At 41.0% G+C, this 13,384-nt stretch overlaps 1 protein-coding gene across 4 annotated transcripts in view; it reads left to right on the top strand.

Annotated features, from left to right (window-relative positions):
- The window catches only part of Spire1 (spire type actin nucleation factor 1), a 123,401-nt gene that overhangs the window by 85,196 nt on the left and 24,821 nt on the right, over window positions 1-13,384 (top strand). For all 4 annotated transcript variants that reach the window (XM_059246612.1, XM_059246611.1, XM_059246613.1 and 1 more), the window contains exons 7-8: window positions 4,794-4,880; window positions 6,211-6,340. In XM_059246612.1, coding sequence (XP_059102595.1) covers window positions 4,794-4,880; window positions 6,211-6,340 — 217 coding nt within the window. The remainder of the gene's footprint in view (window positions 1-4,793; window positions 4,881-6,210; window positions 6,341-13,384) is intronic.

The following is a 13,384-nucleotide window of genomic DNA, read 5'->3' as shown; positions in this document are numbered from 1 at the left end:
GACTGTAATTCGGTACATATTTATTTATTCACTTATTCATTCATTTATTTATCTTTTTTTTTTTTTTTTTTTTGAGACAAGGTTTCTTTGTGTACTGTCCTCGAACTCACTCTGTAGACTAGACTAGCCTCAAACTCTGCCTCCTGAGTGCTGGGATTAAAGGTGTGCCACCACTGGCCAGCTGCAAGTACATATATACTTATAATTGTTAGATCTTCAATATCTAGTGTCTGGTTTTATCATAGCTGTTTCCTGGACATCTGTCTTATCTGCTGTTAATATTGCTGCCCTAGCTCTTTTCTTTCACAGATTACTGTTGGCATTGACTTCCTTGAACATCCTTCACTTTCGAGCTTATTTGTGTTACACATTTCTGTTTTTCTTTTTTTTTTTTAAGATTTATTTGTTTATTTTATGCGTTTGAGTACTTTACCTGCATGTACATAAGTGCACTGTGTGTGTGCCTGGTGTCCAAGGGGCTGAAGAAGGTGCCAGATCCCCTGGAGTTGGAGTTACAGATGGTTGTGAGCAACTACATGGGTGCTGAGAGTAGAACCCAGGTCCTCTGTAGCCAGTGCTCTCCCTAAGCCATCTCTCCAGCTCCTCTTTTTAATTTTTTATTTTAATTTAAATGTAATTCACTCACTGTAAAAATTTAAAAATAGAAGTAAAATTAAAATGCAATTCTACCATTTTGTAATGTATTTACTTCTTGAGATTTTATATTATATATTATTGTATATAATATAATTAAATTATATACTCTTATAATACCATATAAACTTTCCCTTCTGTTGAATATGGTGTAAACTTGATTATCTTGGTTATTTAAAAAGATTCTATATATATCAGTTTTTTTGGTGTTTTGTTTTGTTTTGTTTTTTGTTTTTGTTTTTGTTTTTGTTTTTGTTTTTTTGGTTTTTCGAGACAGGATTTCTCTGTGTAGTTTTGCGCCTTTCCTGGAACTCACTTTGTAGACCAGGCTGGCCTTGAACTCACAGAGATCGGCCTGGCTCTGCCTCCCGAGTGCTGGGATTAAAGGCATGCGCCACCACCGCCCAGCCATATATCAGTATTTTGCCTACATGTGTTTATGCCATGTGCGTGCCTGGTACCCATAGAGATCCAAAGAAGACATTGGATCCCCTGGACCTGGAGTTATAAATGATTGTGAGCTGCCATGTGGGTGCTGGGAATTTAACCCAGGTCCTCTGCAAAATCAAAAGTGCCTTTAACCACTGGGCCATCTTTCCAGCCTTTTTACCATTTTTTTTGTTTTTTTAAACTTTCTTGTTTTGAGACAGGATCTCATGTAACCTTGTCTGGCTTTGAACTCTCAATGCAGCTAAGAATGTTCTTGAACTCCTGGTCCTCCTAGCTGCAGCTCTTGAGTCCTAGAATTAGAGCCTGCCAGCATTCCCAGCTGCTTTAAAATTTGAAAATAATTTAGTTTAAGTACGGAATGCATTTTCATTATTCTAAATGAAGAAACTAAGGTTTGCGTTTGAAAAGTTGCCCTCTCATGCGTTTATTTCTTAGAGGCAACCAAAGTTGTTTTTTGTATTGTTTTCTGGTGATGTTTTGTGTGGCTGCTTCCCTGTTGATTGAGCATGTGCACATCTGCCCCGTTACAGATCCTGCTGTGTCTGTATCTGCTGACTACATTGTTCATAGCATGTGAAAAGCTTTTACATTCCAGTCCACTTCTCATTCGTTTTTAATTAGCATGCAAAAGGTTCACTATGACATTGTCATACGTGTATATTGCTGTCCTTTGCTCGTTCCCTCCTCTCCTCAACTAGTCCTCTTCTGCTCTCACAAATCTGCATAATTTTATGTAGCTAATACAGTCCACAATTTGTAAAAGGTTTATTGTATTACATTTTAGTCATGTGTACATATGTGTGTCTGTGTGTAGGTAAGTGCACGTGAGGGCAGGTGCCTATGGAAACCAGAGGGATCAGATCCCCTGAAACTGGAGTTATAGACATGATGGGGCCGCAGAGGCCCTTGTACTCACAGACTAGCATTAAGGAAAACCGAGAATGTTAAACACAGGGGCCTCTTCTCAATGAAGGAGATAAAATACCTGTTTTCCTGCCCAGAAGTCTGAGAGTGGATTATATTAAGGACCTGGTGACCTTTTTGCTATAGAGGCAGACCTCACTTAAATTCCCCAGAATGATTATCCCAGACTTTTCCCTCCCTAGACCATTACCCATCCTTAGGGGAGATGTCACATGTACTTTATGGCCTTTGACCTCTATGCTATTGGTCAGAGACCACACTAGATTCTAGGCCTTTTAGCTCTAGAACCCACCCTCATGGTCACATGTACTTTATAAAAGAGTTTCTATGCTGTCACACCTTAAGCTTTATTGTATACCTGTAATTGGACTCATTGGACTGATGGTTGCCTGGAAACCTTTCCCCAAATTGTACTGAGATTTAAATATCTGACAGCGAACTGCCTGGCACCAGGTTTTCATTCTTACCTCTTCTCAGATCACTGCTGGCATTGACACCTGCCAGGACTCACACAATGGCAGTTGTGAGCCACTCAGTGTGGGTGCTGGGAACTGGACCCAGGTCCTCTGGAAGAGCAGTAAGAGCTCTAAACTTTACTAAGCCATGCCCCCAGCCCACAGTCTACAGTTACTAATAGCCCAAAGTAATCTATAACATGGGCAAACCAAAGTTGAGCTAATCTCTTATTGTTGATTTACTGTTTTTAATTTTTCTTAATATAAGTTCTAGCCATACAATTACTGGCTCAATGGATATACGTCTGTAAACAGGCAGTGGTTCTTAACCTTCCTAACCTTTTAATACAGTTCCTCATGCTGTGGTAACCCCCAACTATAAAATTATTTTTATTGCTACTTCATAACTAATTTTGTGTTGTTATCAATTGTAATAAAACTATCTGATATGCAGGATCTCTGATATGTAAACCCCAAAGGGATTGGGACCCATAGGTTGAGAACCACCGGTCTAAGGACTAATAAATACTGCCAGGTTGTCTAATATACTTGTAAGCCATCTTGTGTTTGGAAGTCAGATACACATATTTGATGTAGTTCTAATTCTAAAATTATAACTTCATGTGGTTCTAAAGAAGCTGTTTTCTTTACGTGAGCCAGGGCCATAGTGTCAGTTGATAGAGTTCTTTCAACCTTGTCAATGTTTGGCATTAGCAGAGAAGTGTACATCTCAGCTTTGAGCAGCTACTGAAGTGTAGCATGGGTGAGTCATAAAACTTCATTTCCAGAGAGTTGCCAAAGGGAAGGCTGTACAGTGTGAGAATTGGGTGGGTGGCAACTTACTTTTATCTGTTTTACTTCAAATTCAGCTGCCTAAAACTTTTTACTTAAGAAACAGTGCAGAGTTCACAGGATAGTTTTGTTTATTTTTTAAATAACATATTCTTATTTTATGTATTGGTGTTTTGCCTGCATGTATATCTGTGTGAGAGTGTCAGAAGCCTTGGAACTGGAGTTACAGATAGGTGTGAGTTTCCATGTGGGTGCTGGGAACTGAACCTGGATCCTCTGGAAGAGCAGCCATCTCCCCAGCCTCAGTTCAGGGTAGTTTTAAAATAATTCAAAGGAATCACTTTTTGTATATTAGAAAGTTTCTGTTTGTAAGCCATTGTGCCCCACAAATAAGATCAAGTTCCTGTATTTTCTTTAAATATACAATTTGTCCACCTGGAATCATTTCTTACTTCGGTTGTTTTGTTTTGTCAAGTATTCTGTGAACTGAGAATGATCTGCTGGCCCTGGAGCAGTATTTTTTACCTACTCTAGCTTACTTTGTATCCACTTAACTGCTGTCCTCAAAATGAGTGCTGGTCCATAGTGGGGTTCAGGCCCGGACTGTAGCTCTTGTGCCCTGAAGAGAAAGCCAGGAGTGGTCGCACATGCACATAATCTCAGCACTTGGGAGTTGGAGACAGAAGGATTAGGAGTTTGATGTCATTCTTAGCTACCTATCAATTTGAGACCAGCCTGTGCTACATAAGACCCTGTCTCAAAAACAAAAACACCAGAAAAGCAGCTCGTGTGATGTGTTTGTGTGGATGTTGGAACCTGCAAGCCAACTTAACTTTTTCCACTTTCTCATCTTCTTGTTGTGATGGAAAGAATATTAAAAGCATATGAAGATTATTTAGAAGGGATATATTAGAAGTAGAATTCTAAGTATAAGAATGTCTGATTAAGTTGTATAATATCAGTGGATTTAAAAAAATCTTACACACCAGGAAATCCACAAGTAAGGATCATGCCACATCAGCCTCTGGTTCTGCTGGTAGGTCCTGCAGCTCCCCTTCTTAAGCTAGGTACTGGCACTCACATGCTGGGCTGGGCTCTCGAGTGATTGCTGTTGGTGCCTGCCTTGTGGCCTAGTATAGGAGACGTGGAGAAGGGAGTGGTGTGAGGTAAGATCCCAGTGCGGCTGTCATGGGGGAAGGGCCGGGCCTAAGGTGGTAGTTTAGCCTGTTTTGTTTAAGTAAGACTGAGAAACAAAGTTGTGTGTGTGATGGCACATACCTATAACACCAGCACTTTGGATGTAGAGACAAGAAGTTTGGAGGTTCAAGGTCACCTTCCACTGCCTGTGAGTTCAAAACCAGCCTGGGGTACACAAGACTTTACCTCAAAAACCTACCCCTTAAGAAAGACAGAGTCACACCTGTGCCATCTGGGAAGTCAGAATCTTAGTCACTGAACATACAGTGACAATTTCTTGATTCACATCTGTTTGGTTTTTGTTCTTTTGTCTCCTTTTAGGTAAATGGTGACATTCCCCCTCGGTTAAGAAAGAGTGCTCATGAGATCATCCTTGACTTCATCAGATCAAGACCCCCTTTAAATCCAGTATGTAACTTAACACACTCTCCCCAGGGATGGGTCTGTAGCTCTCTACCAAGCTTTCCCTTGAGAGTATGAAGCCTACCTGTAAATTACAGTCTAAAGCACAGAGACACACCTTCGGTTATTTAATACAGTTATTCAGTATGTTTTCACTCACAGCAGTCTGAGTCATAGTGCACAATCTGTCTGAATACCTGCTATAACAGCTGAAAACTAATACCACACAGTTTCTAGCATGAGTTACCTTTCCAGCTCAAATCATGCTACTACACTGCTTAGACCACAGCACAGTGACACTACTTTACACTAAATGTGCGCTCACTTTTAGGTTAACAGTCTGTTGGCAGGGTTTTTCCTAATGACAAACAATGGAATCAGAATACTGTTTGAAGTGCTGTTTGTGTTTCTCCTTACTCTTTTCCTCCTGGCTTAGTAGCCAGCTCCCACCAAACCATGTCAGGCCTATGTGCGTAAAGTAACAGCGAGGGTAAAGCAGTGTTCTTCCAGTTTGTAGACTTGTGCATAATCCATTAGCCTTTTAGATCTTTCTGAAAGAGGGGGAAATGTTGGTGCAGTAGAGAGAGGTCAGACGAACCTGATAGTCCACACTAGCCCCACAGTCTAGCTTGATTGAGCTCTAAGCCAGTTAACCTGCCTCTCTCAGCCTCAGTGTCCTCATTAATAGACCGAAGACAATGATAATCCAAGGTGGTGAATTACAAATGTTGCTTTTGGAAAAGTATTGTGGTTCGCCCTATAATCTCAACACTCAAGAGGCTGAGGCTGAGGGGTTGCCACAAGTTTGATACCAGTCTGGAGTACAGAATAAGACTGAGTCTCAAAAGGACAGCAGTAAAGTTAGTTTCCAAAACAGTGGCATTGAGGGGACATGGCTGTAACTTTAGCAGACCTGACTGCTTTTGAGTTTACCTGAGCACATGTGATCAAGTCGCTGGGAGGCCCAGGAATCTCCTGTTGCATTAGAAGTCTTGACATTGGGGCTTGAGAGAGAGCTCAGTAGGTAAAGGTGTCTGCCACCAGCCTGATGGTTGATCTAGGACCTTTGCCCAGGACCTCACAAAGTGGAAGGTGTAAACTCACTCCCTTGAATTGTTCTCTGACCTCCACTCATGTGTAAACACACAAAAGGAATTATGTATATATAATTTAAAAATTAGAAAGAAGGCTTGATATTGAATGACTTGAATAGTCTTTTATTGGGCAATATTACAGTCAGTGAAGTACAGTTCATAAATCTGTACTGTATGAATAACTAACTATATTAGATAAGAACAGCTAATCAAGTCTCTAACCATTGCACTTCCTTTTCAAGGCCTCAGCCAGAAAATTGAAACCAACCCCACCACGACCTCGGAGCCTCCATGAAAGAATATTAGAGGAGATCAAAGCAGAAAGAAAGCTGCGGCCTGTCTCACCAGAAGAGATTAGACGGAGCCGACTAGGTGAGTGCCCCTTCCTGTGCTCAGGGACCACTTAAGAGTGACCCACAGATTCTCAGTCCTTGTCTCTGGACTCCTCCTCTCTCCTGTGTCCTCCCTCCCTCCCTCTCCTCCAACTGTTGCTCACTAACATGACCGTCACATTTGTTTGCACTTGAGATTGGTATGGCGGACGGTTCTCTCCTCTCTGACGTTGAACCACCTGAGAGCACTGTGGTACAGTGGCGGGGCACTGCCAGCTTGATGCTGGGGTTTGAAGAGACGCTCTCTTTCTCAGCCTGACAACCTGCAGCACAGGAAGGGGTAGAAGGTCTTCTTGCCTCTGTTACATTTTCTGTAAGAACTAAGATCGTGCTGACAGCAGCAGCAGAAACCTTATAAACTAATGTGTACAATGGTAGATGATAGATACATAGTATCACTTCATTTCTTTCAAATCCTTCTAAGTGTGGGTGTGGTGGGTGTGTGTGCACTCGTGTGTGTGCACACTCAGAGGCCAGTGGTCAGCATGAGGGGCTGCCGCCATCTTCTACCACGTGTCTGGAGACCGTTTTTCACTGCATTTGGAGCGCAGGGTTGCAGCTCAGGTAGCTGGCCCAGCAGTCCTCTGGAATCTGTCTGTCTCTCCCCCTCCACCATTGGGGTCACGGCGTTTGCATGAGTGCAGGGATCCAGACTCAGGGCCTCATGCTTGTGCAGCAAGCCCTTTCCCCCTACCATCCTCCAGCTCTGTCTTGAAGGACCGTCCAGAGTGGGCCTGCCATTTTGTGTTCCCTTGAGCACAGCAAGTGCCCCGGGTTGCCGTCTTTGCTCTGCTTACCACCACTGGGGCCTTGAGGAGCTGGTTTACTTGATGGTAGCCGTCCTGACATGGAAGGTGATTTCTCATGTCATTTTGATTTTCATTTCCCTAGTGATTGACGGTTGACGTTTGAGTACGCTCTCATGTAGTTCATGAACTATTTCATGTCACCTTTGGATTGTCTGTTTAGGTTCTTTGCTTTTTTTAAATCAGGGTCATCAGCTATTTTATTATTGAGCTACTAGCATTTGTTAGTATTTGAACATTAACCCCAGGAATTGATGGTCAGCGATTTCCTTTCCCCATAAGTAAGCTGCCTCTCGACTCTGAGAGTCCTGTAGCAGCATCGATGTCAGGAGTGTGCAGCAGATGAGGAGGAGAAGTGCTTTCCAGACCTCCCCTCGTGACCTAACGTCTGGCAGTCAGTCCCTGCCCTCTGCAGGCTCCAAGGCCCCCGAAACATGAGCCTAGAGGGGACGTTGACCTTCAAACCATACACCGTAAGAATTTCAGGAGTGGTTTTTTTCTATTAAGATTCCCATGGAGGGGGCAGGAGGCTGGAGAGACGAATCAGCAGGTAAGAGCACTGGCTGCTCTTGAGAGGACATGGATTCAAATCCCAGTACTCACATGGCAACTTAAAACTGTCTGTAGCTCCAGTTCTAGGGAATGTGCTACAGCCCCCATCCCATGCTTCTGACCCCTGAGGGCACATACATGGATGTACGTGATGTACATACTTACATGCAGGCAAAACACTCAGACATCAAAAATTAAATCTTTAAGAAAATTGTTTTTAAAAAGAAGACTCTCTGGAGGCCTGGGGCTATAGCTCCATGGTTGAGTGCCTGCTTAGCATGAATGAGGCTCTAAAATTAATCCCTAGGCATGGTGGCACATGTCTTCAATGCTAACACTGGAAAGGCGGAGGAGGTGGATGGATCTTTTTGTAGTTTGAGGCCAACCTGGTCTACATGGTGAGACCCTGCCTTAAAAAAAAAAAAAAAAGGAAAGAGGAGAAGAAAAAGGATTTTCATGGGAACACACATCTATAATCCCAGCACTTGGATGGCAGAAGATAGAGGGATTGTAAATTCGAGGCCACCCTGGGCTATACAGTGTGTACCCTAGAAAGAGGAGAGAGGAGGAACAAAGAGAAGGGGCACAGGGAGAGGAGAAGAAAAAGAAACACTGATTGTTTTATTATTTATTTATTTATTTATTTATTTTGAGGAGGGCTGTTGAGTTGAATCTGTAGGTGGCTTTGGGTATATGGATGTTTGTTGTTTTGTTTTGGTTTTGAGACAGGGTTACCATGTAGCCCTAGCTGTCCGGAACTCACTCTATAGACCAGGCTGGTATCAAACTGAGAGAGATCCACTTGCCTCTGCCTCCCAAATGCTGGGATTCAAGGCCTGTGCCTCTGTGTACAGTGGGTATATGGTATATATATAACGGTTTTTAGAGACGGTTTCTCCATGTAGCCTTGGCTGTCTTTGAACTTGCTCTGTAGACCAGGCTGGCCTCGAACTTAGAGATCCACCTGCCTCTGCCTCCCAAGAGCTTCCATTAAAGATGTGTGCTACCACCGCCTAGCTGGTATATGGGTATTTTAACAATATTAATTCTTCCAATCTATGAGCACAGACCATCTTTGTGTCTTATAATTTTCCATGCTATTAATGTTCCTAGTTTATTATTTTTGTGGTGTAACAAGTAATATTGTTTTCTTGTGTTTCTTTTCACATGTGTTATATCAACACACAATACATTTGTCTTATGTTGACTTTCTATCAAGAAACTTGACTGAATTTAATAGCACTTTAAAAAGATTTTTTGGCTGGGTGGTGGTGGCGCACACCTTTAATCCCAGCACTCGGGAGGCAGAGCCAGGAGGATCTCTGTGAGTTCGAGGCCAACCTGGTCTACAGAGTGAGATCCAGGACAGACACCAAAACTACACAGAGAAGCCCTGTCTCCAAAAAACGCCCCCCCCCCAAAAAAAAAAGAAAGAGAAAAGATTTTTATTACTATTTTCCTTTATGTGTGTTGGTGTTTTGTCTGTATGTAAGTTTGTGCACCATGTGTGTGCCTGATGCCTGTGGAGTCCAGAAGAGGACATCAGAAAAGGGACTGGAGTTACAGGTGGTTGTGAGCAGCCATATGGGTACTGGGAGTGCTGCTTATGTGACTGCTCACTGGCTCAGCTAGTATTCTGAAACACGCACTTTCATATATAAAAAATAAAATTAAAAAATTTTAAATAATGACAAATCTACAATATGTTATTCTCTTGGGTTATCATTGGTTATGGCCTAAACATCTTTCATCATTAAACATAAATCAAAACATGATTTATTAGAACATGATCTCCCAACTAATGTCTAAATGATGTATTTACCTACTCTCCTACTGTTGTATTGGCCATTTCCTAGCAAATCTGAAGTTATTATTATTTATTGTACCTTGGCCTCTTTCACGTCACTGGTACTTTTCTAAACATCTTAAATACTATGATCCTTCCTCTTTGTCCTTTTGGTGATACATGGAGCTGAAAAGTGAGAGCCTCAGTTAGGGATTTCACTCTGACCCTAAACAAACAACAAAAAAAGGCAAGCCAAGAATGTAGCAGAGTTGCTAGAATACTTGTCTACCCTGCATAAAGCCCAGGTTCAGTTAGCTTAACAGGTACGAGAGAGAGAGAGAGAGAGAGAGAGAGAGAGAGAGAGAGAGAGAGAGAGAGAGAGAGAGAGAGAGAGAGAGAAACTTCATAGCCCAAGAACTGATAGCATCCCTTTTGTATGAGGTGGTCATTTTATTCAAAAGTTATGTTCCTATACCAGAAAAGAGCTCAATAAAAGATATTAGTAAACTTGATTAAAGAGTCGTTTGAGAATATGTATTATTTTATTTGCTATCCTGAGCAAGGGAAATCTGGAATATATTTGAGTGTGTAGAAGTGAGTATTTTGTTTTTTTGAATGGCAGGTGGAAAATTATTCTCATCAACACAAATCCCTATTCACTTTCCTGAGACATCTAAAACTTTTAATTTGCACATTGGGATGAAAATGCTTAACCACTTAGTTCTTGATCATCAAATATTATTATTTACAACAAACTTATTATATGATGAACATAACTTTTGAATAAAATTGACCACTGCATACAAAAGGAATGCTGTCAGTTCTTGGGGAATGAGGTTCGTCTTTTTTCTCTTTATCTTGTTTTCATTCTCAGCATTTTGTTTTGTTTTGTTTTTGTTTTTGTTTTGTCTTTTGTTTTTTTGTTTTTTGTTTTTTTCGAGACAGGGTTTCTCTGTGTAGCTTTGCGCCTTTCCTGGAACTCACTTGGTAGCCCAGGCTGGCCTCGAACTCACAGAGATCCGCCTGCCTCTGCCTCCCAAGTACTGGGATTAAAGGCGTGTGCCACCACCGCCCGGCTCAGTGTATTTTTTAAATGTTACTTTTTTCTTCATGTTGTTATTCTGTCGTTTTCATAGAACTGGAATTAAGACTCAGGTGATTTTATTATATTTCAGAATTGTATCCACTATTTTCTAGCTAGCCTCCAGGGAGTGCCAGTGAGAGCTCTGACCCTTCTCCCTGTCCTGTCTCCCTGTGTATCCCTAATGGCTGAATTACTTTCTCTTTATTGTTTGTTTTCTTTTTTTCAGCAGTGCGGCCACTTAGCATGTCTCACAGTTTTGACTTGTCAGGTAAAAAAAAAAAAAAAAAAAAAAGCACTTTCACACCTGACATGGGCTGTGTGGTTTCTGTGAATCACATTCATTTGTCTGCTTGTTTAGACATGTCAGAAAAGAAAATTGAAAAGCTTTCTTCTGAGCTGTGGTCAGTAAAATAAAGTAGCCTACCTATTTCAAAGCAGTACACCTAATTAGAACCACAGTGAATGTGCAGCCTCCCAGAAGAGCTGTGCTGCCCTAGGCAGGCTGTGAATATGGCTGCCCAGCATGTGGTAGCTCTCACTGGGTCAGACCTTTTCTGTAAGGAAACAGAAAAAAACAAAACAAAACCAAAAAAACTGTAAAGAAACCATGCCCTGTTCTTTAAAACACTGAGAGCCTCAGTGGGCAGAAATTGCCTTCTGTTCCCCTCTGCTTAATGGGTAGAGCCTGTCATTCATGGCTCTGTGCTGGTCACAGAAGATCACTGTCAGGGCCTCCTCTGATGTATGCCCTAAGTTTACAGTGTGTTTTACAATTTCTGTTTAGTACTCTGGGATAGTGGTTCAATGAATAACCGAAAATGGCTATATTGGATTATAAAACTAGATCCGTTTAAAATAAAAATTTAAATATATTTATGGGCAAATTTTCATATTTTTCATAATTCTTATATTTACTTTTCAAATTTAAATTCTTAATTTCACAAGTCACTGTTTCAAGCTAAAATGAGGTAAGATGTGTTTTTCCAGAATGTTCCTTGAAATGTTATGGAATGCCTCTGAAGTTAAAAAGAATTGTTGGCATATAAATTCATGTTTAACAAGCCAGTGAGTTCTAGTATCTTTTTCTAATGTCATTATTGAATATTTACTGTCTTCTAACTACAAGCTAGTTTCCACATATTTTTTAAATTTTCTGTTTATTTTTGTAGCTCTCAGGCATGACTTTAATATTTTGGTCTTCATTTAACTATTTTTGACTGACCACTAAAGAGCCTTTTCTATTTTCTTTATCCATTTAGCTAATTTTATTTATTTTAGGAACCATTCGTGCAGTGAACCTGTAAAAATTTTAGACTGGAAAATAAAACCAAAATTTTGGACCATGTGTGCTATGGCTAATCTCTAAAAGCTGGCCACTGTCACTCTGGATATCTGCTGCTCATGTTTCCATTGGTTGGATAAGGAGCAGAAGGCTACGTAAACATACGGATTGCAGGCTGGAGTGTGGCTGATCAGGACAGTATGCATGCTCTCGCACATGATCTCTGGTGTTCTTACAGGCTCATGGTGGCCCTGTGTCAGGGAAAATCAGGGCAGCACAGATTTGTTGTCCGTGTTCATCGTCTGCTGTAGTCTGTCTGTGCCATGGTGGTGTTCCGTGTGGTTCCCAGAGCTTCCCTGTCGGCTGCTTGTGCTGCTTACGTGTTTTCATTGTTGCATTTGATGATAAGTGGGAAAGATTAATCCATTCTCAGTTTTAAAGACTAAAGTACATCTTTGTAGTAGAAGAATGAACAGACTAAGGAGTAAACAGTCTACACATGTAGCATAGATAACGACTTTGAACTTGAGTGCAGAGTGGGACATAAGCAAGTATATTCTTCTGTTCAAGGGTGTCTTAGAAATATTTCTTAGTGAAAATCCTAATAAGCCATTCAGCATCAATTGAGGTAAGTCTGGTTTATTTTTTCTTGCAAATATTAGCTATATAATCCATGTTCTTCTAGTCACATTTCCTCTAAGTAAATCAGCAGACACAAAGTTATTCAAGTATTTAATATGAAGGGTATGCCTTTTAGACTCTGAATTTAAAATATGGTAATTTCTAAAATCATCTCTATTGTATGTCCTTAACATTTGCTCTGCTTATAGATATTATCATTTTTTTTTTCCCTCAAGAAATTCTTCCTTTAAGAATTTGACTCTTTTCAGGTATGGTAGCACATACCTTAATCCCAGGAGGCCAGCCTGGTCTACAGAGTGAGTTCTAGGACAGCCAGGGCTACAAAGAGAAACCCTGTCTCAAAAAAAAATAAAATAAAATAAAAAATAACAGTATGACTTTTCTCACTTAATACACTGAAATAATAGTATTTATTATTTCAACAGTAAATACAAATAATCAAATTCCTTAAAATGTATTGTGCCAAGTCTTTTTGTTGGGCGGGTGCTGAGGACCGAACCCAGGGCCTTGTGCTTGCTAGGCAAGCGCTCTACCACTGAGCTAAATCCCCAACCCCTGTGTCAAGTCTTATAGGAAATGAGACTTGCACAGTATCTGGTCTTGGAGCCCACCGGAAGCCTCCTGGCAGAACTTTTTACCAGTCACATTCCCCTCAAAGCTTTGAACTTCTACATCTCTGTCAGTGAGCCACAGGACAGCTGCTGGTCTCAGCATATTGTTCAGGGAACCATCAAGCCATTGGAAAGCTTCTCCTGTCCCCTACGTTGACAATGAATTGAACCCAAGACAGCTTTTGTCATTTAGTGGCTTTCCCTAAATTTCAGTTCATATGTTATTTTGCCAAGTTGTGTCTGTGTAGGGGACTAATATGG

The sequence above is a fragment of the Peromyscus eremicus genome, chromosome 19, assembly GCF_949786415.1.
Source record: "Peromyscus eremicus chromosome 19, PerEre_H2_v1, whole genome shotgun sequence".
NCBI classification, from domain to species: Eukaryota; Metazoa; Chordata; class Mammalia; order Rodentia; family Cricetidae; genus Peromyscus; species Peromyscus eremicus.
Note: the sequence above shows the minus strand (reverse complement) of the source record. Positions and strands in the feature narration are given on the sequence as shown.